The 26,358-nt window shown below is 35.2% G+C and overlaps 3 protein-coding genes across 3 annotated transcripts; 1 reads left to right on the forward strand and 2 right to left on the reverse strand.

Annotated features, from left to right (window-relative positions):
• On the forward strand, nucleotides 1-12,937 carry LOC128244597 (craniofacial development protein 1-like). Its single transcript, XM_052962602.1, has 9 exons — nucleotides 1-134; nucleotides 1,689-1,824; nucleotides 2,238-2,334; nucleotides 2,690-2,821; nucleotides 8,041-8,183; nucleotides 8,551-8,700; nucleotides 9,477-9,555; nucleotides 10,920-11,005; nucleotides 12,507-12,937. The coding sequence occupies exons 1-9, from the start codon at nucleotides 77-79 to the stop codon at nucleotides 12,598-12,600; spliced, it is 975 nt and encodes a 324-aa protein (XP_052818562.1). The 5' UTR covers nucleotides 1-76; the 3' UTR covers nucleotides 12,601-12,937.
• On the reverse strand, nucleotides 1,796-22,893 carry LOC128244600 (uncharacterized). Its single transcript, XM_052962605.1, has 2 exons — nucleotides 21,793-22,893; nucleotides 1,796-1,845 (listed from the first exon to the last, which is right to left on the reverse strand). The coding sequence occupies exon 1, from the start codon at nucleotides 22,715-22,717 to the stop codon at nucleotides 22,142-22,144; it is 576 nt and encodes a 191-aa protein (XP_052818565.1). The 5' UTR covers nucleotides 22,718-22,893; the 3' UTR covers nucleotides 1,796-1,845; nucleotides 21,793-22,141.
• Nucleotides 14,215-19,250, reverse strand: LOC128244596 (ileal sodium/bile acid cotransporter-like). The gene is made up of 3 exons (XM_052962601.1): nucleotides 18,538-19,250; nucleotides 17,619-17,790; nucleotides 14,215-17,253 (listed from the first exon to the last, which is right to left on the reverse strand). Exons 1-3 carry the CDS (start codon nucleotides 19,162-19,164, stop codon nucleotides 16,574-16,576), a joined length of 1,479 nt encoding a protein of 492 aa, XP_052818561.1. The 5' UTR covers nucleotides 19,165-19,250; the 3' UTR covers nucleotides 14,215-16,573.
• Nucleotides 22,894-26,358: the final 3,465 nt, after the last annotated feature.

Below are 26,358 nucleotides of genomic sequence, written 5' to 3' on the forward strand. Positions count from 1 at the left end.
TGCTACTTCTGTGTTGTTAATTTCGCTTACACACTCCTTCCCTTATTGTTTGCTATATAGGCTAGTTATAGCAGTAATGTCTGACGAAGAGGATTTTCCAGATTCCACTGATGATGAAGATTATGTTCCCTCGGGTAAAATGAACTGATACGTTTAAATTAATTAAATATTTAGATTTTAAACGATTTGTCTGTAAATTCGGACAGTACACTTTTGGACATGTATGTCATTTTCACCTTGTGCACAGTCTTATTCGTAATTTCTTTTACATTATACTGGTCAAATACATATGTCACTTTACTCATTCTCACAGGTGAGTGATGTAGTGTAAGTGTAAGTATTCAACTTATCTGGGCTGATTAGCTCAGTCGATAGAGCGCCTGATTAATTCATATGAATGGCTTATACAGTAAGTCTTAACGATTTTTGGTATTGGCTGGCTTGTAGCGTCCATACTGTTGTTAATTGAATTGTGAATGTATTCCAATATATTAAGCTATTCATAGTTAAAGTTGATTTCAGACACTTTATTGGTGCTTTGGCTGTGTTTCTTCGGGGAAAAGAAAACTGAAATTTAGAATCAAATAATAGGCATAAGAATATGGCTAGGTGCTTGTCACTGCCTACCTCATGTGAGGTTTATACAGATGGCATAGACAGCGAAGACATGCTTAAACAAGGTATATTTCTTAGAACAAACTGAATTATTAATTTATATTGGCTGGCTATTCATTGTTATGTATATTTGAAAATATTGTATTACTGTTTGAGAAATTGTAATGAATTTTAAGTTTTTATAACATTTAATACTTTTTTAGATGGGATTTTCAATAGAGAGATGTGGCGTTGCAGGAAAATATTAAACTAAAAGTGTCCTAAAGTAAAAAAGACGTTTCTCTGAATAATATAAAAAAAGTATAAAAAAGTAGGGAGCCAATTTAAAGAATTTCCCCTTCCAAGAGTAACTAAGAACCAGCAACTGTTTAAATATAGCTCTTTTAATCATATTTTATTTAATTAATAAGCAAAATAATGATAAAAGATAATTGAACCATAGTAGACAAAAATGATGCTAAAACAATATTGACCTGCTCTTTATTTTATGCCTGACGTTCACCCAATTTTGTGCATGCCATTCACATGATGATATAATTTCCCCTGTATGAAAAGTATTGACATGCTCCTGATTATATATAATTGATGAATAAAGGCAGCAAAGTGCAGCGGTGAGGTGGCTGGGATTTTAGGCTACCTCAAGCAGTAAAACAAATAAACTCTTTATATACTTTTTTGTGCTTAAAAAGGTTGACAGTACTACCAGTGTAGGTAATGAGGTATGACCACGGCTCTGGTGCCTAGTGCCAGAGGCAGCATACTAACCAAAATCCTGAAAAAAAACATTCCAAGTAAATTAGAAAATAAAACTAAAAGGCAAACCTGAACATAATATCATAGTACAGAAACTGTTATATATGAGATTTTGTTTCTTTTGCCATTGGTTTAAAAAAATCATGATGGTACAGTAATTGCATCAGTGTGAAAAAAATATATATGCATATACATGAAGCATGTCTGCATTGTACTTGTAAATTTTATTATATAAATCTATGGTACTGGTGATGTCTGTGATTTTTTAAACACTGATTACAACTACATCTACAGTATCTTAATCCTGTTACCTTTGTCAGATGGAGAGGCTGTGTCAGAAGAAGAGCATTCAGGGGACGAGGAAAATCTTGATGCCTTGAAGGAGGATGGTGTAACACTCACCTCAGGGAGAAGGAGAAAGACTTCCAAAAAGAAGGCTGCCCTTTCTGGTGTGAGGTATGGACTTCAGTAATCACTCTGTTGTTAATTGATAATATATTTTTTTTTTAAACAAAGCGGATTAATGAACATTTCAAACTATTTTATTCAATCTTGCAATCTAGAACTTGAAATTTGATATTCTGGCTCTCGTCCAGTTTCCACTCTATTTGAATTGATTATTTGTCATTCACACATAAATGAGACGGCTTAATTTGCTAACATCTGGTAATTTCAGATTGAATTTTGTATTTTGAAAGAATTTTTTCAGCAGTGTTCATAAATATTGTATGAGGGGTATAAATTAATATGGAACCTTAACCCTTTATAAATCAACAAGCATCACAGTGCAATACATGAACAAAAAAATATAGATTTTACCTTAGTGTCAAATGAAACCTTGTTTTTAGAGTATGTGGTAATGATTGCAGGAAGCGTAAGGGTGGTATACAGCTTGAGGGTGAGACAGAGGTGGCAGAAGAGGAGAAGAATACGGAGTTGGAACAGCAGATCAAAGCAGAACAAGAGGTTCACACTCAACTGCCCTCTGTCATTAAGGGATCTTATTTCTATTATAAAATCTTAATGCTGTAGGGACTTTATCAAAGATGGCAACAAGTTGGGTTTTTTTCCTTTCCTAAATGTTGTTTACAATTATGTTACTGGCAAAAGTTCAATCCAAACAAATATATACCCAAAGAATATAAAATATACTGGTTACACTTAATATACACTTTATGTAGTTTACGACTAAGATCTTGAATGACATGGGTCCCATGGGTTCAGAAACTCGCCATACAGTTGTTTTTTAGCACATGTAGTGCACCATAGTAGCATCACTGTTTTGATGACTGCAATCATAAATGATCCCTCCATGTTCAAGGCTAAGAAGGTAGAGCAGGAGAAGAAGAAATCCGAAGACCTTTGGGCAAGCTTCATGTCCGATGTTGGCAAGAGGCCCGAGAAAAAAACAGCACCAGCCCCAAGCGGATCACTAGCATCAACATTAACAAAGGTTAGTATAGCTTACGATATACGTGTTTAAAGAGAGCAGACAATATGAGAGCAATGTTCATGTCTGACGTATACAAGAGGCCGGAGATCCCAAGCTGATCTTTGCCTTAACATTGACAAAGGTAAGTACGGTATAGCTTATGATGTATGTGTTTAAAGAGAGCAGACAATCTGAGGGCAAGACTCATGTCTGACTTATACAAGAGGCCTTAGAAAAAAACTTGCACCAGCTGGCTGATTACTTGCTTTTACATTAACAATGGTGAATGTTGCTTCTAATGTGTCGAACATCATTGCCAGAGAAAGCTTTAAAATACTAAACTATCTTCACTGTTCAGTTAAAGTAGGGGTTTAGCTAACGAGTTATGAAAGAGTGTGGCACCTTGTCTTTTTTTGTAGCACTCTTCTTTCTGTATGCAGACCAGAATGTGCTACATGTACCTTCATAGAATTAAGTGCTTAAGACTGTCAACATTTTATTTTAGTTCAATTAAAACTTATAATAAGATTATAAATACATAACAACCTCACACATTTGGCACATTGTTCCTATTCTGCGGCATCCTGTTATTATTAAAACCAAGCTAAAGTCTTAAGTTAAAGTCAGCCAATCATTTGCAGTATAAAACCTTTCTGATTAATTCCAACACATCAACACTCCAATCCATGTTCTATCAGACAACACTAGGTAACAGTCTATTATTTCATAAAAACAATGCTGTAATATCTTGGTACCAAAGAGAATCAACAAACCACAGAGTTTTACTATACATTTAATATAGGTCTTAATACATTGCATCGCAAACATAAACTGCTATCATAGAGGCTTCTCTGGCTGGGAAACACCAGGTAGTATCATATTACCACAGCGAATATACTACACTATCTCTCTTTTTTTTTTTTAGAAAAATTATGAAATAATTTTGCAACAGTTAATATACAGTATGTAAATCGCATCAGCTTAATCATTCTTCATAAATTATATCCAATGTTTATTTTTTTAACTGAAACAGTATTACAGACTTTAGGATATCATTAACTAATGTCAAACACTTAATTGTTTATCTTCCAGTATGCCTGTTGAGTTATTGTTTTCACTGCCCGGTGTAATTACCGACTTCTCACCATCCGATTGTTTCAATTCAGGTGGATTGTCCTGGGTTGACTCTGTCTCATTATAATCGCTCTGAATTGATCTTGCAAACATGTTAGGCCAAGCAAATGGTAATTCTTTGTTTGACTGTTGATAATTCTCCGGAAAGTTGGCATAAATTTTACGTAAATGATCAGCATGACAAAAACGGATCTTTTTGTCAACTTTTACTAAGTACATTACTGGTCCTTTTATTTTATGAACTTTTCCTGGAAGCCATTTCCATTTTCTCCCACCGATTAATGTTGTTTTCACCAGCACGCTCTCTCCTTCAGAAAACATGCGATACGTTTTATGACCCCTGTCATGATTGTCCTTCATTCGTTCCTGCTTTTTCTCAATGTCTTGCTCCTTATTTGGTCTAAGCAAGGTCAACCGGCTTCGTAATTGTCGTTTTAGAAACAAAACTGCTGGCGATTCTTTGGTAATTGAATGGGGTGTATTACGATAATTCAGTAGAAATTTTGTCAATCTGTAATTCAGTGAATCATTTTTCCCCTTGTAATCCTTGTCAAAAAGTTGTTTCTTGAGAGCCTTCTTGAGAACTTGTACCGCCCGTTCGGCTGCCCCGTTCGAACTCGGATGGTAGGCAGGAGACCTAGTATGTTTAATACCATTGTTTACCATGAAGTATTTGAAATCCACAGATGTAAACCTTGGATCATTATCACTAACTAGTTCTTCTGGTAAGCCCCATGTACTGAATAGTCCACGCAATTTCTCAATGGTTTTTGCACTCGTGGTTAATTTCATTGGCATGACCTCGATCCAACTGGAATATGAATCGAATATGAAGCGAATTTTGAACTGACATACATGTATCACATGCCCGTACCATATATTCAATGTCCCTATCTATGTTTTCCCACCAAACATAGCTTCGAGCCACCGCCTTTATTCGGCACATACCCAGATGTTGATCATGCAACTCTTCTAATATTCTTTGCCTGAAAGTATCTGGTATAACAACGCGTAATCCCCATAATATAACTCCATTGTCCGTTGACAATTCGTTTCTCCGGTTGAAATACAATTTTAATTCCGTTTCAGTAAAATGGTTTGGCCAACCATTCATTGTATACTCGTACACTTTGCTCAACACCAGGTGCTTTCGAGTTATTTCTGCAATATCTTTGGCAGAAATGGGAATTTCCTCGACATAGGACACATTTCCCTCATCTTCGATGTAACACGCGTCCGCTACTGGTAAACGTGACAGAAAGTCGCAATTTCCATGATCTGCAGATTTCCTGTACACAATGTCATACTCATACGCGGATAGCGTAACTGCCCAATGCTGCAAACGCGCTGCTGCCATAGTAGGAATACCTTTCTTCGGACCCAAAATAGTTGTCAAACTTTTGTGATCGGTTATCAATGTAAACTTGCGTCCGTACAAGTACTTGTGAAACTTTTTCACACCATACACTAGAGATAGTGGTTCTCTGTGAATCTGACTATAGTCTTTCTCACTGTCCGTCAGTGTCCTAGAAGCAAAAGCAATAGGCCGCTCTTGCCCATCTTCCATAATATGCGATAACACTGCACCAATGCCATAAGATGACGAATCACAAGCTAACGTCACCGGCAATTTCATGTCATAGTGAACCAATAAGCCACTGTTCACTACCAGGTCCTTGCTTTCATTGAACGCCTTGTCGCAAGCTGCCGACCACACCCATTTTTCTCCCTTTTTTAAGAGACCATGAAGTGGATGCAAGAGTGATGCAAGATTTTGCAAAAATGACCGGTAGTATCCAATTAAGCCCAAATAAGATTTCAGCTGACTCACATTTTCAGGTTTCGGGCAGTTTCTGATGGCATCGATTTTGTCTTTCGTGGCCTGAACACCGTGTTTGTTCACCAAATGTCCCATGTACACCACCTCGTCCTGCATAAAAGAACACTTCTTTTCGTTCAGCTTTATGTTGTGTTCACTCAATCTTTTTAGAACTTCTCTCAAACTAGTCAAATGCGATTGATCATTCGGCCCCGTAATCAATATGTCATCAATTCTACACACCACATTTGGAATTTCAGCAAATATTTTGTCCATTACTGACTGAAAAATCGATGGACTGCTACTTATTCCATAAACCAATCTGCAGTAGCGATAAAGTCCCTTTGATGTGTTCACAGTTAACAATTGCTCTGAATCTTTGTCCACCTCAAGCTGTGAATATGCCTGAGACAGATCCAATTTAGTGAACTTTTGCCCTCCTGCTAATGTCGCAAATAAATCCTCTGTATTAGGTATGGGATACTGTTCCTCACTTATTTCGCGATTTACTGTAACTTTGTAGTCTCCACAAATTCGCACGCCTTTATCTGGCTTTGGAACCACCACCAGTGGCGTAGCCCATTCGCTGTGTTTCACCTTGTAAACAATCCCTTCTTTTTCCATGCGCTCAAATTCTCGTTCTACTGTTTCCTTAATTGCATAAGGCACTGGTCTAGCCTTACAGAAGATAGGTTTTGCTCCGTCTTTCATTCTGATATGCGCCTTGAAACCTTTAATTGGTAGATTCCGTGAACTTTCATTATTCCAGAGGCGTTCAAACTCCTTTTTCACACACTCCAATGAAATTTCTTTTGTGCTCTCCTGAACATGGAAAATGTCTCTCCAATTGAGTGGGATTTTCTCCAGCCAATTTCTACCGAAAAGCGCTGGTCGCTTTCCTTTGGCCACTAACAGCGAAAGCTTATATTTCTGGCTTTCATATTCCACAGGAACTTCGCATTTCCCAAGCAACTCGATCCTATTTCCAGAATATGACTTCAATTTTACATTTGTATTCCTCAATGGATACTTGCGAAGAACTTGTTCGTATATATCCTCAGGAACTATTGACACAGAACTTCCTGTATCGAGCTCCATATCGACTTTGGTACCGCCTAGAATCAGTGTCACTATGATTTTCCTTGCAGATGGACCCGAAGACGACGACTGATATATACTATTTAAGTCGCTCTCATCTGATGAAGTTTCCTCCCCGAGGTAACGTGTTTGCCGTTCTTTGATCGACGGATACCTTTTTGCTATATGTCCCTTGCGTGTACACTTATAGCACTTCGATCCCTTGAATCGGCATTTTTCAGGATCATGTTCATCTCTACAACAGAAGCAACGCTTCAATGAACCCTTTTTCCACTGTTGAGCCTGTTCGCTGCCTTTCTGTTGTTTTGCCGATTTCCCTCTGTGCAAAATGTTCACTTCAGATGCAACGACACCCGACGCTCCTTGTGGCTGGAAGTAAGCCGTGTCCCTCTCAGCCATCTCCATTGCAGTTGCAATTTGGCAAGCCTTGTCAAATGTCAAATTGTCCTCTGACAACAGTTTTCTGTGAATCAGCTCTGAGTGTAATCCACAGACAAGCCGATCACGCAATGCATCATTTAAGAAGTCCTTGAACTCACAATGGGTTGCCAGTTTCTTTAGCGCCAATACATAGTCCAAAACTTTTTCCCCATCCCTTTGATTACGTTTATTGAACTTAAAACGTTCCGAAATAACCAACGGCTTGGGCATGTAGTGATCCGTGAGCGTCTTTACTAACTGTTCAAACGTCTTGTCTTTTGGTAACGCTGGTTGAACCAAGTTACGTAAGACACCATATGGTTCCGCACCAATAACTGACAGAAACATTGACACCTTCTTGTCATTATGTGTCCCATTTGCACAGAAAAATTGTTCCAATCGTTCAACATAATTTGTAACACTTTCTTTGTCTGACCTATATTCTCCCAATTTTCCAAAACTAGCCATGATAGTAATTTAAAGGTTATTCATCTCAAAATTTAAATCCAGTTTATTCATTTTGGAAGTTTTATCCTCGTCGCCAGATGTAATATCTTGGTACCAAAGAGTATCAACAAACCACAGAGTTTTACTATACATTTAATATAGGTCTTAATACATTGCATCGCAAACATAAACTGCTATCATAGAGGCTTCTCTGGCTGGGAAACACCAGGTAGTATCATATTACCACAGCGAATATACTACAAACGCTGCATTATATTTAGTACTATATTTCATTTGTAAAAGCTCACTTATCTTATTGCAGAAACAATCTACACCTAGCAAATCTGAAACCCCTCCATCCGATCCCACTACATCCACACCAGCTAGTTCTACTGTTACCCAGGCAACGACGAAATCCACCATCACTGTCACCAAGGTCTATGACTTCGCCGGAGAGGCGGTAAAGTAAGCATAAAAATATGTTATTGTAAAAGGTTATAAAATCATTTTAAGGGACAGTTACTGTAATCATTCTTTGGCAGAAAAGTTTGCTTTAAAAGACTCAACTAATTTAACTAATAAATCGTATGAAGGCATAGAACGAAATTGAGTTGTTTCCCTTTTTCTGTAAAATGGAATTTTAATTTAAATCTTCAGATTCATAGCTTACTGAAGCAAATTTAGAAATTCAGCTTGAAAATGATTTTGTGATTGATCCTAGGGTCACCACTGTTACCACCTTTGATGTTAAAGGTTAAGATTAGATCATTTTTTTAACATATTTCATTTTAGTCCGAATAATATCTGTTCAGACTATTTTCAATCTCTCCAGGGTGACAAAGGAGCTTGATGTAAACTCTAAGGAAGGTCAGGCAGAGCTGAAGAAGCAGCAGAGCGCGACCTTGGATACATCCACCGGTGTTTCCTCGACATCCAAGCCAGGAGTTGCTTCCCTTGCATCAACATCTTCACTGCTTTCTGGGTATGCCGATTTTACTCGCTGCAATTTTATGTGCACAATTCAAAAAATCTTTGGGATTAATGATTATGTCTTTAATTCCCCTGCCAAAGTAATAAGAGAGTATATTGGCGTCTCCATTTGGTTTGTCCTTAAAGCCACTGTTAGAAGAAGGTTTGTGTAGCAAATTCCACAGTTCTAGAGATAACACATTGAAACTTAGTACACATTTCCATCAGGATATTAAGTAAAGCCTGATGTAACTTTGATGCACAATCTGACTTTTCTAAGGAGTAACATGCCCTTGAACCTTGTTTTAACATTGTGAACTGTATAAATGCAAATTGTGGAACTTCTCTCAAAGTTATTAGAGATAACATTCTGAAACTGTTCACATGTCATCATAATGTGTGGAAGTGCCCAGCATTTTCTTGTGACCAGTGACATACTTGTCTTTGAGTAATGTTCCCTTGAACATGATTTTTTTGCACTTGACATGGTGCATAAGAAATGGTGCAGCGAAGTTATACCACAGCTCTAAAAACATAACTCTGATACTTGGTACACATTTCTGTCATTATGCCTATGGTTGATTTTTCTGTTTCAGCAATACATGTATATATGCAAGAAAAAAGAAAATATAAGGTACCAGAAAGAGAGTGTCTACAAAAAGCAAACATTCAGTAAATAACACTCTTTCAGGTCGATATATGGCTTAATACTGCTAACAATGAATCATTGGAAAACTGGTGCATATTGTAAATATGTGTGTTACATAAATGAACATTTTGAATTTGCAGAGGAGTAAAGCGGCCTGGTGCTGGGGGACTGGGTGGGGTACTGGCCAAAATAAACAAGAAACCAAAAATGGGAACTCTGGTGAGACTGAGTTATTCGCTTGTTCTCAATATAACGACACATATTTTAAACAAAAAACTATTAATTTTGTTCGTATATGATTTGGTTGACAAATTGAATTGTATCTTCCATGTCTTCAAAGCTGTAAACAAACTATATGAACTACAGACACAGACACTGTCTTCTGTCTGTCTTTTTCTATTTCGTGTAGAAGGCAACCACTATGTGCCCCCGATTTACTTCTCTCCACCTTGATTTTCTAAATTGGTGTAAATCATAGCCCAAAAAAGCCAGGCTATACAGAGATGTAAATTTAAAGGTTCTGTGATGAAAATCTGTAAAAGTTGCAAACAAAGCATTATTTTCTCATTGTTTATATACATATGTAGGCTGTAGAACTTGAAAGGGATGGGAAGATATGTGCCTCTCACCCTAGAGTTCATTGTTTGGAGTCCAAGAAGGGTCTATTCTCTTGACGTCTCAGAAAGGATGCAAATACTGGTTCTTCTTGAATTGGCTTGAGTGTGATTGAAATAAGTATATAGCTCATTTTATATGTAAGGTATAAAAAAGAGTTATAAATAAAGCTTATATTAGAGGGTTGGAAATGGGTATGTGTGGGCTACTTCCTGCGCACTACATCATCCAGGTACAGTGTACAGGTTTAGAATGACATGTATGACAGCACGAGATAAATGACTTATGCGAGAAACTATCGAGCTTACAAGTACAAGTTAAAAATAAAAGTTTGCAAACAAGTGTTTAACTCAGCTGCTGACATGTTTGTGTATTTACACTTACACTTACACATACAACTACACTTACACATACAACTACACTTACACATACAACTACACTGACACATACAACTACACTGACACATACAACAACACTTACATACAACAACACTTACACATACAACTACACTTACACATACAACTACACTGACACATACAACTACACTTACACATACAACTACACTTACACATACAACTACACTGACACATACAACTACACTGACACATACAACTACACTTACACATACAACTACACTTACACGTACAACTACACTTACACATACAACTACACTTACACATACAACTACACTTACACATACAACTACACTTACACATACAACTACACTGACACATACAACAACACTTACACATACAACTACACTTACACATACAACTACACTTACACATACAACTACACTTACACATACAACTACACTTACACATACAACTACACTTACACATACAACTACACTTACACATACAACTACACTTACACATAAAACTACACTGACAACTACAAGTACACATATAAGTACACGTCATGTCGTGCATTGTCTCTACCATTCATTATGTATCTGGGTGTTGCAGGAGAAGTCTAAACTGGACTGGGAGGACTTCAAGCAGAAGGAAGGCATTGAGGAAGAGCTAGCCATACACAACAGGGGCAAACAGAGGTGAGGGAAACCTACAATGGTTGTGCCCCTGTGACACAAGCTTATCGAGTGGCTTAAGAGACCATGAACGTGTACTGTTGACTGACATACATGTAAACTCTCAGAGCAATGGCCTACTGGCTTTGCTCTTACATCCCTTTAAGCAATATTTTTTTGTTCAGGTTGTTTGGAAGAAACCATGGAATTATTCATGAGTTTTTTTTGCATGCATGAAAATTGTTTTGGGTCATGTCACCAGTGCTGAAAAATATATCTCTTAACCTCATGAGTCATGCAATTGAAATTATGATATTTCAAAATGGCTATGGCAAATTTACAGTTATTTGAAAATAAATTATAGCATTATAGATAGATAGATAGATTTATTCGTGCATATATATGTCATTGTAACAAACCAAATATCTCATAAAGTTATAACACAGACTGATTAACAAAGTATTAGTGATGATATCTATACTAAAGCACAACATCATTAGAATGCTTTGGATACATACGTGCGTTAACAAAGATTTAATTCAATGTGACAAATATATAACACAGGATAACCCATTAAAGTTATTCAACTTATTTCCAATGGGGTCCTTATGACAAATATAATTATTTGCCAAGATCTCAGTTGTAAGCTGTTTAAATTAGGTTTACTTATACAAAAATAACATGCATGTACTCTTGACCAGTTAAAGAATGATTAAATGTTTGATATCGAACTTTTACAGTTATAATGCAACCGACTGTTAAAACCATATGACACTTTAGCAAAATCTTTGGACTGATATGCAAGATTAAATGAATAACAATTAATAAAAAAGGAAATCTTCCATTTCTGCACATTTCATACCAACAATGAGATGTGATTTCACTTCTTTTTTAAAAGTATTCTTATTTTTCATTACACCGCATCTTAAACACAGGAATAGTTATAATATGCTATCCCATTATTTGAATTATAGAATTACACTGCATCTGAAAAACTTGTCATTGCTGTATGACTACATTTAGTGTCATAAAACTATAGTCAATATACTAAAGTATGAGCATTATTTCTTCCACCCAAGTAAAGTAAATATTAGGCCATGCCCGATATCGTTATCTTCAACACAGGCAAAGATAAAAAATTACCTGTATGTAAAATAAATTGTTTTTACTACATTTCGTTTAACAGAACTGTCAGAAAAAGCTTCTACCTTGTGAAAGATAGGATCATCCCGACCGCTGTGTAGTGTTTCTGCTTACACTCAGTAAACCTCATTTCTGCAAAACACCCCACACTCAGTTGGGGATGAATTTTTATTGTACTCTCGACTATCGATGATGCTTATAATCACCCAAGTTACATAACCAGTCCACGCAGTCTGTACAGTGTGATAGCCCTTGTATGAGTGATGTATATTCAATGAGAGTAAACATTGGTAGTAAGATTTATACTACTGGGCTAAATATTGCTCAGGTGAAAGAGACTTTCACAGTTATTTATTAAATAACCATATTATTTTTGTTTCAGCTATATTGAGAGGATGAAATTCCTACAGAGGTCAGACCAGAGACAATTTGAGATCGAGAAGAGCTTAAGACTTGGATCTACCAGCAAGAGATGACAGTGTTTGTGTTACTTTGACAAAGGAAATCTCTATCAAATAAATTAAACACAAGTCTTGTTCAATCATGTATCACTCAAAACATGGTGTGGTTTGATATGTCCATTTGTGTATTTGAAATAATAGGTCTTACCTCGCCAGGCTGTGGAGTATTATATAGTGTGTGCTACTTAGGGACCATGTATCTCTACACTATAATTTTCAATGAACGTTTCAGGAAATGTTTGTGCATCTTATACCCATTTGTAGGTACTTGGCAAGGTTGGCTTATTTCATTCGTCTTTGACCTCTGTGAAGGTTTTGGTATTTTTATAGTGAATAAAGTGTCTAATGCATCTATTATCGTTTTATTTAGTTGCCTTATTTTGAACTTGTTTTTGCGCCAATTTTTTTTTTCTCCCGGAAATGCATATGAAAACTTTTATGTTATAATTATTTTACTCTTTGGTACGGAAAAAAATACTATAAAAGTATAAAAAGACCTAGTTTAAGTGGGGAGCGAAACCAAAGCCAGTACAGAAAAAAACCACTAGAAAACTGATGGCCTACCCACTCGTCCATAGATACTCTTCTGCTGAAAATTTAAACCTATATTGATAGCATTGGAAACATCACAGGATAATGTCAATCAACCAATTACACTACAGCCATTTGTTGAATACCATTAGTAACGCTTTTCAAAATTGTGGACTTCAAAGACAATATTTGAGCATATATCAACATTTGTTTAAGGGTTCAAGCTGAGAGCTTCTTATTTTAAACATTCCTAATGACTTGCCACACTTCATTTCATAATAAAAAAAAGCTGTAAAAAGATGATTTTACAAATTATGAACAAGACCTTGTTGGGGTTTTTATGGTCAGACATAAATAAAAAAAATCCTGTAACATGTGGACAAAATTGGGATAGTCCAGACAGATTGAACAGCATCACAAGTTCAATTTAGAACTTCTATGAACCTGGATCCTACTCCCAGTATGAACAGATATTGAAAATGTGACATAAAATGCTCGAATTTTCCAAAAGGCTACATAACGTTTATATTAAAAATTGAATGATTTTAGGACCAGAAAATGCAATAATATGGTTTAAAGCACATCTTCCAGTTGCTGTTTGGTATCGGCTAATAATTGTAGGAAATTAATTAATTATAACTAAGTTTGAAATAATGGTTGCAATTATAAAATCAGTAAATGAGTCAATGAAGCGTAAAACTTGTTTTTTAATCTCTCTCTGCCCAATGTCAGTCAATAACGGTTAACTGTCAATATTTTGTTAAATTATTAAAAGAATTGAATGACTTTAATATCAATGGCGTTTACTTATCATTTTTGAGCTGAGGATAAGAGAAGTGACTTCTTTATACATTTTTCTTCAAATGAGAATTTGTCCAAAGAAACCATTGATGTACAGATAAGCACAAACTCTGCAGCCCAATGTATAAATCTGGTTAATTGTTTGGTTTAAGTAAGCCGATTAAATGTGAAAACCAGCCTACATATGCCCTGTGGTCAGCTTTTCAAGTTTTATGCAATTAGCTGCTGAAGTTTTCAATGAATTGGACACATGGTATTTATTCATGGTATTACACAAATAGAAAACAAGAACAAGGATCTGGATACATCATTTATTTTAACGATACAGACATACTCTGTACAACAAAAACTCAACATTCTGTTTGAAAAATAACTATATTGCTTTGTGTATATAAACATCTGTATCAATAACATTTAAAACAACTTATTAAACCATTAACAGTTTATTGACTAAAATTTATCAGAATTCAACAACAAATTAGTTAACATTAGCTATCATTTCCTAGTGTCATGTGATATATTATTGGTGATGATCTAGTTATTTTACTTATCTTCATAATTTACAATTAAAATGTGATGATTCACGATGCTAGAGGCGGTTTTATAACATTCCCTCAACATGTTTCATTCAGTATTAATTGGACATGTATTTCAGTAATGAATGAATGCAATGATATCTGTGATGAAATCAAATTAGTGAAATCAGAAATCCTCTGAAATTGTGTTCAAATAGGTGTATTGAATAGGCCTTCTTGATAAAGCATGCCTAGTTACCGTTAAAGTAATAAGGTGTGGCAACAGGCTATTATTATTTATTGTAACTAGAGTAGAACCATTTTCCCCCAATATACTCACTCAGCACAAACCTTAGAGTACAAATAGCATTTTTCTTCTATATTTAATGTTACTGGTGTATTAAACTAATAATGCAACTAATAATGCTTGTTTATGACTGAAGTAAAACAGTAAGATCTATTCAAAGATGAATGTTAAGTGTAGAAATCCTTGGGGAAAACAACAACAATTATTTTGATTTCAGAATTATGTTTTGCTCTGTTTCAATATAATTATGTTAAAATATGTAGAAAATGATAATATTTTGGCAACAATGTGTCCCTATATCATCGCAAAGTAATGTATTATTTGGTCCATAGTGGAAATATATATAAAGCATTCCAAAATCAATGATGCTACAACCTAAATCAGAGCTAAAATGATCACTTCTATCTGCAGATCCGTTGAGGTATTTCTTTAGAAAAACTGGATCAAATCAATGACAATATAGTTAACAGAAAATAACAGCAAAAAACTACTTCTGGTAGACATGTTTTCAAAACTAAAAGACAAAGTTGATGGTACATGAATACATTGTATATATACCAATAAAAACAAAACAATTAAAATTTGTAGACTAAAATTTAAAGTATGTAAAATAAAAAAGACAGAAATGAAAATATACAAAAAATTAAGAAGTAGTAGCCCACAGGGCTCGGGTAAAAAATATCACTTTGTGAAAACCAAAAGTAAATATTTTGTTTCTAGCTTTACCGCTTATTGAATATAGCTTTACCGCTTATTGAATATAGCTTTTGGTACTCACTCAGTGAATTGGACTATGATCTGACACTTAAATAATTTCCCTCTCTATCATCTTGGTTTATCTGTAATGTCCAGCTTTAAAAACCTAACCACATAACATGGTTGTTGGACAGTGGTTGTCGATGCTGAATAATTAAAGTTACTGTCTATTAAATGTGTTGTAGATAACAAGTGCGTTTAATAAAAATTATATCTTCTCAATTATAATGTAACATACATTTCACACCAAATATGTACACTAGTTTCTACCAATTATTGCTGTAATGTGGTTTGAAAACGGAATTCAGTTATTTCAGCTTTTACAAAAGGACTAAGTCTGTATACACTTTTGGTGCTACCTTATCAAAAACTAGTGTAGTAAAAAAGCTAAAATTCTTATACAATACAGTTTCAAGCAAAGCTTTATGGCAATAAAGTTATATAATGTAATTAGTTATTTCAATAGCTGTTATGATGCAAAATGAGATTTTTTTTAAGTTGAAATAATTAAATTTCACAAATAAGAACACAAAAATGCTGCCTTTTGTTTTCTGACCATACTGATCTGATCATGTATTTAATATACTGGTTAACCTTAAAAAGCTTCATGTATTTTCAACTTTTTTAACCTAGCCAACAGATTGCAATCTTTTCGGTCTGCAGTCAATTTTGGGAATCTTTTTCTTTAAGTCTGAGCTTATGATATTGGCCTCAATCCTTATACTGGCAAGTACAAGTACAGTTGAAAGTATTTCTGTACGTTTATTTCTACTGATAAACCAATTTAAAAATGGTAGAAAGTGTTCTGAGTATCAATTTGCAATCTTCACTTGACCTATTAATGATTTTCTTAAGTGGATAACAATCTTAGAAATTATCTGTAAATATACTTTCAGTTTCAGTCTTATAATGTAAAAGACATGCACAGACAGAACAAATTCACACTCAGCTGAAATACAATAAAAAGCACAAACTACACTGCCTTTATAAACAACATACTGGTAAATGTATTCACAATTTTATCTCACAACCTTTTTTCATGTAAAATCAATGTTGTAGTTAATTCAGTTATTAAATGCTATTTCACACCATTATGCAAGTTGTTGTTTTCTTTCAGCTCTACATAGCAGTTATCATGGCGGTGATACTCCCCTTCCACTCCACTCTCCACATCACTCTCTCCCTCATGGTCATCAATGTAGACTTCCTTTTTCTTCTTGTAGCATCGCTTGTAGATCTCGTACCAGATGATGGCCACCAGCATTGGAATCGGGGTGAAGATGGCTGAGGCTATTGGAGCCACAATGCTGAGGTCGCTGTCTGGAGAAGGCAGGGATACCTTTAACAGGACGATGGCAATGCCTGTGTTTTGGATGCCTGTTTCTATGGAGATGGTGCGTACTCGCTCCCAGCTCTGACGGGTTACTATGGCAACAAGGCCTCCGAATATGAAGCCTACATACGGCACAAGGGCTCCAGCCAGGAGTATCTCTGGCTTGTTGCGCATTAACGTGAATATGTAGAGGTTGGAGTACACACCGACTGTGAAGACAAATATAAAGAAGATGACCATGAGTGGACGTATCCCCCGCACAACATACTTGGCCCAGTTAGGCTTGCGCCACTGCAGGAGCATACCCAGGGCCACAGGGATGATGAGGCCGACCAGCGACGTGAGAATGTTGGTGTATGGAATCTTAACATCTGTCTCGTTCAGAACATGGGACCCAACAGTAAACAACCAGAGTGGTATCATGCCTGAAACACAAACACATGCATAGGATCAGAAATTTATAACATATATAGTTATTCATAACGATATACACATAAAACAAGTTTGTCTTAAAACAAATACTCATTAGACATCAAATTAAACCATGCCAGAAATAAACCCTTGTTTCTTTGCTAAAGAGTAAGATCACCAATTTAGTCTTTACAAACTGATGGCATCTATCACAGTTAAGTCATTAAAATCAGACTTCTACTTGGTTCAGAATTACAACAAGCTCTGCAATTAAAATTGAAAATAATGAATAAGCATGAAAAACACTCAACCAGTGTCAGGCTTTGGGGCTGGTGCTAAATTTGACTATTTAAATGTTTTTTTTAGCAAAAGCCAATACCTAGAGAGAGAAGGGTACTGCAGAGTGTCATGGTGACACTGAGGGAGACATCCCCATCGAGGAGATAAGTGTAGGCATTGCTGGCCGCTCCACCTGGGGAACATGCCATCGCGAAGAAACCAAGCGCATTAGCAGAGTCAAACCGGAATGCGAAGATAACTGCTAAGGCAATCTGTAATCAAGAATTAGATGTATCAAACAATGTCACATGGTGAGAGAAATTTGCAGCCAGACTGGGACTCAAACGCAGGACCTCCAGCTAACAGGGATAGTTTGATTTCAGGATATAAAACAAGTTGAGCATAATCTCAATGAAACCACCATAGGATATAGAGTACATATACATTCACGGTCCCTTGTTAGGAGCCAAATGTCACAGGTTGATAAAAACATACAGCTAGACTGGGGCACAAACATGGAAATTCCCGCTCACAAGGCGAGTGCTCTCCTGACTGAGTGACCAGGCCACTTACACACCTCAACTTACAGTGGTCGAAATTAGCACAAGCCCGCAAGCCCTGCACTGGTAAAATGTCTTTCGGGCTTGCTCAAATTCTGAATTTTATAAAGCAGGGCTTGTTCAAAAATTTGATGCCGAGCAATAGTATAATAATTCGGGCTTGTTGATCCAAAGCTCTAATTTCGATGACTGACTTATATTTAGGTAATGGTCACATATATGTTACAAAAATTAAACTCTACTTTGACAATTCAATATGAAACAATGATAGATAATGAAGAACTTTGAACTGTTGTCCTGTAAATCACCTAAAAACTAGTGATACTTAAGGTACCGTTGCATGCATGTATGTTTTCTACAAAAAAATTAATAAATGAATGATTTTAAAAATTATTGTAATTATTATAGTAATTAATAAGTAATTTATTAAATTATACAAGTTATTGAAGAAATAATTACCATAGGCATGAGGATAAACTGTGAGAACATGCCAGTGAGAGGCCCCGTTGGCCTCCTCAACACCTCCTTGACCACTGCCAGCTCAGTCTTGCATCCCATGGCGATGTTGGCCAGGCACACAAGGATGATCACAGTTCCCGTGAAGGCGTGGCTTAGGGGGCTCTCGTCCCGACTGACAGTGACTTCATACGTCTCTGGCTGTTCATACCACTCCAAGGGTTCCCCTGCTCCGGTGCTTGCAATTTCATACATATCATGTTCTGTGACCTGAGAAGTATTGACAAACAATTTCAGCTTAGTTCTACCAAGAAACTTTGCTTTGACCTTGGCTGTGAAATTTTTAGTCTCGTGAGGCTGCAATGTCTCGGATGAATTCATTTCCATTTCTGCCACTTCTGGATTTTCCATTACAGGCACTATCTCCAAAACATCACCTCTGAAGTTCCTTAATGTGAAGGACAACATCTTTTCATAATTTTCCATCACCAGAACAGGAAATTCTTGGTGTGATGTAACCTCCACTCCATAAGCACCATAAGCGGAGGTTTTATTGGCACTGACACTGCCGTACAATGACAACAGGCAATTCAGAACAAAAAAAATAAATGTTTTAACAGGGCAAGCCATTTTTGAAGTGATTATTACATCCGGTGTCCTGTATACATAAAGAACACTGAAGCATGAAAAGTTGGTCACGAACTGTCAAAAAAACAGGGGAGGCTACTCTCGCATGCTTTTGCGATTCGACACCAGCAAATAACGTACACAAGTTTATTTCATATTCCAATGGGATGGTGATGACACATACATTGTTTGCATTAAACTTCATAAAACTGATGATCTAATGTTAAATTTAAGAGTGTAAATAAAGGAAAACATGTTTTGGGTAATTTATTGATAACGTACTTGGCCGACTTGCTTTTATTAATTAACAGGCATCGATCTCAATCCCCCCCCCCAAAAAAAAAAAAAAAAAATATAAATAAATAAATAAAAACAACAGCATATAACTAACTAAATAATTAAATCGACCAACTTAATTTACTGTTCATTTTAATTTAGGAGAAGGAAAGGTAATAAAATACACCCTAAATGAACCATTTCGGACCAGAGATTGTAAAACAAAATCGTGGGCTATGGTTTTGTACTATCATTTTTACGTTTTAACAACGTCAAAATCTCCAAATTTAAAAGCGTAAGTTATGTTCTTAAAATATTTGTTGAACTCCAGTAGTTAAATCTGCTACATTCTGCTCTTGGCTTGAGCGTAAACATTCCGTCACTCATTTAAACAGTCATTTTATTCTTATTGTTTCATTGCGTACGTCATTTCAACCAGCAAAGATTTGTGTGAAAACATAATTTTAATTTCGTTAATATTGCAAAAAAACCAGACACAATCAATCTAAACACTGACTAGTGTTAATCATAATGTCACCTATTGTCGTCAGTCTGTACCAAAAGTCGTCAACAAAGGAATTCCTGAAATATTTACGCCACAACTATGAACTACATTTAATTATGTCAGATAAATACAAAAAGACGCAACGATAGACGTTAGCATTGCCGTGTGCCTTGAGATAGTCTTTCGCCCAAGCCCATGCACTGTGTACATGCAGTTCTTACATTTAGCCCTTGTTCATGTTCACCTAATTGTGTCGTGTATTCATTTTCAAGAAAATTGGGATGGCGCTAACGAAGATGGTTTAAGGGACTCGCTCATTTTTTGCACCATTTTTCTCGGTAATCAATGCATATGAAAACATTTATATTGTTACTATTTTCAATCTCTTTAATACCGAAACTGAAAAAAATGCACTTTAAGTATAAAAACTATTCAGTTGTTGACGACTTTTGGTACAGGCTGACGACAATAGGAGACATTATGATTAACATTATTCAATGTTTAGATTGATTGTGCCTGTGTTTTTTGCAATATTAACAAAATTAAAATAATGTTTTCACACATAACTCTGCACTTTAAGTATAAAAACTTTTCTATTGCAAACCCATACCGATACAGTCAATAAAATATAGAAAACTGACAACAGAACCACTCGCCCACAAGGACACATACACAAACATCACGACAACTCAACCTTTAGGTCTTATGTTGCAAAGCGTTTCTAATGCTTTTCAAATTCGTGGACTTAGAAGACAATATATAAGCATACACATTTGTATCAACATTTTTTGAAGGGTTCCAGCCGCCAGTATCTAAATTTCTAACACACCTTATGTTTTGCCACAACGTATTTCGTCATTCAAAAAAGGTTTAATTTTCAAAACAAGAGCAATTAAGTTCCCTTTAAGAAGAGGAAGGATTCAACTTTCAACCTTACCACGTGAATGTCAATCTCGTGCACCAGAGTGATGATGCTATGCGTACTTTATAGATATGTTAGATATATCATTATCAAACCTATTATAAATAACTAAGCGTGAAGGTATTCGTAGTTAAAATAAAAAGACGACTTTATGACGTAGACGACTGAATTTCTCTAAGTTTAATAGACATGGAGTCAATAGTTAACAATTGACATTTATTTCGATTTATCATTTAACTGCAATACAGAGAGTTGCCCCGAAAGGTCGTTTACATAATATTATTTTACACTATATGTGTTAAAGTCATCATATATTTGGTGACACTGTAGGTTTACTGCAAAACACAGTTTCAATATAATATGATATCTATAACCTTATATAAAATGTGAGCATATGCAATATATACTTTGGCGACAAGATCGGGTCTGATGTTTTACACATAAAATATCACTGATGAAATGGGGGTAATAGGAAAACATACAATTCCGTCAAGACGGTGACTTAAATAGAAGATGTAAGCAAGACAAAGGCATAACTACATTGTATTTAGTAAAGCTCGAAGTTAAGGTTCCCCATTGATAAAGTGTATAGATCATATTTGTACTGCTTATTTATTGATTGATTGATTGATTTTTTTGTTGATTTATTATTATTATTATTATTAGTAGTAGTGGTAGTGGTAGTAGTAGTAGTAGTAGTAGTAGTAGTAGTAGTAGTAGTAGTAGTAGTAGTAGTAGTAGTATGTTAAATGTATATTAAAATAAAGGACTATCAAGCAATATTATATATTTAAAATTGAGCGGTATTCTGGATTCAAGGGAGGAAAGGGTGGCTTGAGGGGGAGGGGCTGCAGAGGCAACATCCTCCGAAATACTTGAACATTTTTTTTTGGAATTTATATCAATTTTGATTTTATGCAAAACTTACGAGTGAAAATATTATACTGAAGCTTACGAATTCAAAATCCGTGACGCTAACAACCCCCGCCTTCCCTTCGGATCTTACAATTTCGTTATGACACTCCCATGAGGACTGTGACTTCAAATAAATCAAAGCATCTAAGTATTGTCAACTAATAGTATATATATACAAGTCAGCTTTATTGATGTATGGGTACAGTCGTTTTTTATCACTGTGCTATAGGACACGAGATCTTTAGGGGCTGATTATGGTGATGTAAACAATAGGTAGAGTTGGTCGTCTGCTTCCGTCGCTGAGTCAGCACACGAATATCGAAGTTGCTCGCTTTAATAAGCCAAGGTTAGTAACTAAGTATTCATTTAACCAAATAACACATACTCCCTGGCACAATCGAACTAAAGTTATTCACATTGACTTCCTCGTCGTCAAAAAAGAAAACGGCAGGTACTGAAACCCGATTTTTACTTGTTTCTAGTGCAACATTATCGGCTACTTTGGCTGTCGAAGCGGATATTCCGTCGGCGTGTTCATCATCGTCTTGTGTGAATTCCACTCCACCAAATCCGCTGATCTCAAGAAATGTCTCGGCCTTATCGTACCCACACACGACCACGCCTCCTTTGCGGGCGTACCTGCCGGGAACCAGCACGATCCCCTCTCCCGGTTCCACAAACACATCTCTCAACCCCAGCCGTTCCACTTCCATGAGGAGTGTCTCGAGGTTTAAGCGAGACGGGGATATGGCGCTAATAATGTACATCCGGCACCCCCGCCCACGCTTCCATGCCAGAAGCACATCCCTGTCCACCCTGCTTGAGATCGACTTTGTCTCCTTGTTGTAAAGCTTTAGCGTATTATCCCAGTCGAACACGACAAAAGATCCGTCCGAAATTCCAACACTGGTGATGTCCGTACAACCAGAAGTAGGCATATTCCTTAATTTTAAGAATATTAAACTTGACTTGAATCACACATTTAATATACATGTATTATGTTCACGATCCATGTCAGTTGTTGATATAAAGTTATTTGTGAACATCTCATACGGAACATGAGTTCATTTAAATGGCAATACAAAGATGAATATTGGCGAAATGAACGGAGGGATCTCAGCTTCACATTTACATAATTTTCTTCCTCATGTGACTACGCACTTACAAAAGCATACTTATAATGTATTAACTGTTTTTCGTATACACAAACGCACGCTTTCACACGCACGCACGCACGAACGCACGCACATTCACACGCACACGCACGCACGCACGCACGCACATACACACACACATTGACAAAAACATGTTATAAGGTCTTTACAGTGACTTACAAGCACTATTTTAATGATGAATAAAAAACTTGCATTTGACATATAATTATTTCTTTACGATAAATAAAAAAACACAAGCACATCATACCGCGTATACTATATATATATGTATACTACAGTTCAAGATATGCCTACTAATCAATCAGTAAAAATCATTGTCTTGATAACGCATCCTGCTTTCGAAATAATTTCCTGAAACACTTGGGCAAAGTTGTCAAGTTTCAAGTTTCAAGTTTATTTCGTATAACTCATGTCACAAAACATGACAAAAAGAGTATTGAAATATATATATATATACAACTATGTAAAGAACGAGAACATTTTAAGACATATTCTATAAGAATAAATAAATTCAATCAGTGACATCCAATATTGACATTTTCCCTGTTATAATGGAGGAGGCATTTAAAGGGAAACAGAATGCATCAATGTATGTATCATTATGTGAATCGAACCATTATCTCTTTAATAAGCTTACAGAGTTTTTCAAAATGTATACCTGAATCAGGTCTTATTTGCATTACTTGTTTAAACAAAATAATATTTGGATGTCTAATATATTTATTATCAAGACAACTTTTTCTTTTACCAACAAATTCTTGACATTCTAACAAATAATGATATTCATCTCCTATGCTATTATCGTTACAAAATAAACATTTTCTGTCGTTGTATTCTACATTATTCCAGCTTCCAATTTCCACAGGTAATTTGTTATTTCTAGTTCTAAATTTTATCATATACCGCAAGAGATTGTAAGGTGTCTGTACAAGATAATTTTCAAATTCAAACTTTTCTTTATACAATCTATAATTTATACATTTTCTAGAAGTATTTATAGTAGAAAACCATTCATTAATAAAGAGATCGGACAATTTTTGATAAACAGTTTTCTTTAACCATGATCTGTTTAAAAAGTCATGACTCTGCCAAATGTTAATATGCCCGCATTTAATCAATATTTCCTTAATATTACGAATCCACTGGAAATGGGACTGTCGTGGATTTTCGGAAAACATAAATCTACTTAGGACAATATTATATAAAGATACAGTAAGTTTAGGTAACGGCGGGGTTATTAATTTTGACCAAAAGTCAATCAAACGTGTATTAATGTCAATATTCAGAGGTTTAACACCAGTTTCGCCATATACAATACAGTTTGGTGTACTGCTCTTGACACCTAACACATATTTCAAATACTTTAGTTGCACTTTCTCGAGAATATTAATATTACCATAACCCCAAACAAACATAGCTTTAGTGGCTTGCTTTGCGATATATTCTTTTGCTTTGAAAAACGAACCACTTCTACTAAATAACACACCTAAATATTTATATTCGTTTACTATTTCTAATTTATCATCGCATAGAAGGAATTCGTGTTCAACACGTCTTCCCTTCGAAAAAATAAGCACTTTTGTTTTAGTGGTGTTAACAGTAAGTTGCCATCTTTTACAATAATTTTCATATATGTTTAGAGCATTTTGCAGATCTGTATATGATTCTGCCAATATGACTGTGTCATCTGCATAGAGCAATACAAATAACTTTAAAAAATCTATCAAACGAACATCATCATCATGTTTATACACAATTATACCCTTAACAATATTACTATTTGCAAAGAAGCTATGTAAATCGTTCATAAACATAGAAAATAACAACGGAGAAAGGCTCTCGCCCTGCCTTACACCTATAGTACAAGGGAAATAGTTTGACTTTACACCATTAACACGTACACAACTTTTAGCATTTTCATACATATTTTTTTATAATTTGTATAAATTTCCCTGCTATACACATTTTATCTAATTTAAGCCACAAGTAGCTTCTATTTATGGTATCAAATGCTCCTTTAAGATCTATGAATGCACAAAATAACTTTTTCTTTGAATTATGAAGAAGGTCTATTAACATATTGATGACAAACATATTGTCCACTGTTGAATATCCTTGTCTAAAACCTGATTGATATTCACTTAACAAATCATGATTCTTGACAAAATTTTGAAATCTGTTATTCAGTATTAAGGTAAACAATTTACCAAAACAACTAAGTAAAGTGATTGGTCTATAATTTACAGGATCAGATGTATCACCTTTATTTTTATAAATTGGATGTATAATACCAACGGTCCAGTTTTGTGGTACGATACCTTTATCAAACATAATGTTAAAAAGTTTAATATAAACTTCTTTGAAACAACAATAAGAATATTTGATATGTTCATTTAAAATATTATCTTCACCACACGCTTTATTGTTCTTTAATTGTTTAATCGCTTTTTCAATTTCATCATATGTAATTGGTATATTTAACTCATTTCCGTCAATATCAATATTTTCCATATTATCGTCGTTCAGGTCAATATTATCAGAATTAGCGTTGGAGTTAATATTTTTGAAATGATTATACATATCTTCTAAAGATGCATTGACATTACTCGACTGTTTAGATTTTAAAACTTTCCAAAATTCTTTTGGCTTAGCCTTACTCATTTGCTTCAGTCTAATAGCCTTTTCTCGTCTATAAATGTTAAAATTGCTATTCAAAACTTTCTTATAATGTTTACCTTGTACATTCAAATTTTCTTTATTTGCATCATTTTTCTTCAATTTAAACATAAACCTAGCTGTATGAAAGTTTCGTCTTGCAGTTTTACATTCAGCATTAAACCAACAACGTGATTTATTGTTTGTCTTTTATCAGAGTTATTTAATCGTGATTCACATCCGTTTGTTTTTATTGCAGAATCTAGAAAAACTTGACCAATACTCGAAACAACATGGTTCAATGCATCTATACTTGTATCGTTTTCATTTTCAAGACTAGTTAGCTCTCTAAGTATATCCTCAATCTTATTTGAATTGATATTATTAATAAAATCATCTTTTTTGCTAGCATTCCACTGTTTTGCAGCAACTTTATCATCACAGGAATGTTTAAAACTAGATTTACACTGAAATTTTAACAACATATGTACAGGATTATGAACATCTGAAAAAATGTTAGAAAATTCATCTATGCTTAATTGGATAACATTAGCAAAAATATTAGGCGTACAAATAAAATAATCAACCGTGCTTACACCTTTGCAAGTTGTTTTGCCTTCGAAATCACCAATCGTACGGCCATTCAAAATGTACATATTGTTTAGTTGTAAAAAGTCAACTAGCTTTCGACCATAATCATTAGTTATTAAATCCGTATTAAATTTCTGTTTGCGTACATTAGCTGAAAA

The sequence above is a fragment of the Mya arenaria genome, chromosome 8 (assembly GCF_026914265.1).
Source record: "Mya arenaria isolate MELC-2E11 chromosome 8, ASM2691426v1".
In the NCBI taxonomy this organism is placed as follows: Eukaryota; Metazoa; Mollusca; class Bivalvia; order Myida; family Myidae; genus Mya; species Mya arenaria.

What these genes read in the sequence shown, in the direction of transcription:
- LOC128244597 (XM_052962602.1), top strand. Translation starts at nt 77, where the DNA reads ATGTCTGACGAAGAGGATTTTCCAGATTCCACTGATGATGAAGATTAT. An exon ending in TAGCATCAACATTAACAAAG is followed by an intron (nt 2,822 to 8,040) that starts GTTAGTATAGCT and finishes ATCTTATTGCAG; the next exon opens with AAACAATCTACACCTAGCAA. An exon ending in ACATCTTCACTGCTTTCTGG is followed by an intron (nt 8,701 to 9,476) that starts GTATGCCGATTT and finishes TTGAATTTGCAG; the next exon opens with AGGAGTAAAGCGGCCTGGTG.
- LOC128244596 (XM_052962601.1), bottom strand. Translation starts at nt 19,164, where the DNA reads ATGGCTTGCCCTGTTAAAACATTTATTTTTTTTGTTCTGAATTGCCTG. An exon ending in AGTTTATCCTCATGCCTATG is followed by an intron (nt 17,791 to 18,537) that starts GTAATTATTTCT and finishes TCTTGATTACAG; the next exon opens with ATTGCCTTAGCAGTTATCTT. An exon ending in CAGTACCCTTCTCTCTCTAG is followed by an intron (nt 17,254 to 17,618) that starts GTATTGGCTTTT and finishes TTTGTGTTTCAG; the next exon opens with GCATGATACCACTCTGGTTG.
- LOC128244600 (XM_052962605.1), bottom strand. Translation starts at nt 22,717, where the DNA reads ATGCCTACTTCTGGTTGTACGGACATCACCAGTGTTGGAATTTCGGAC.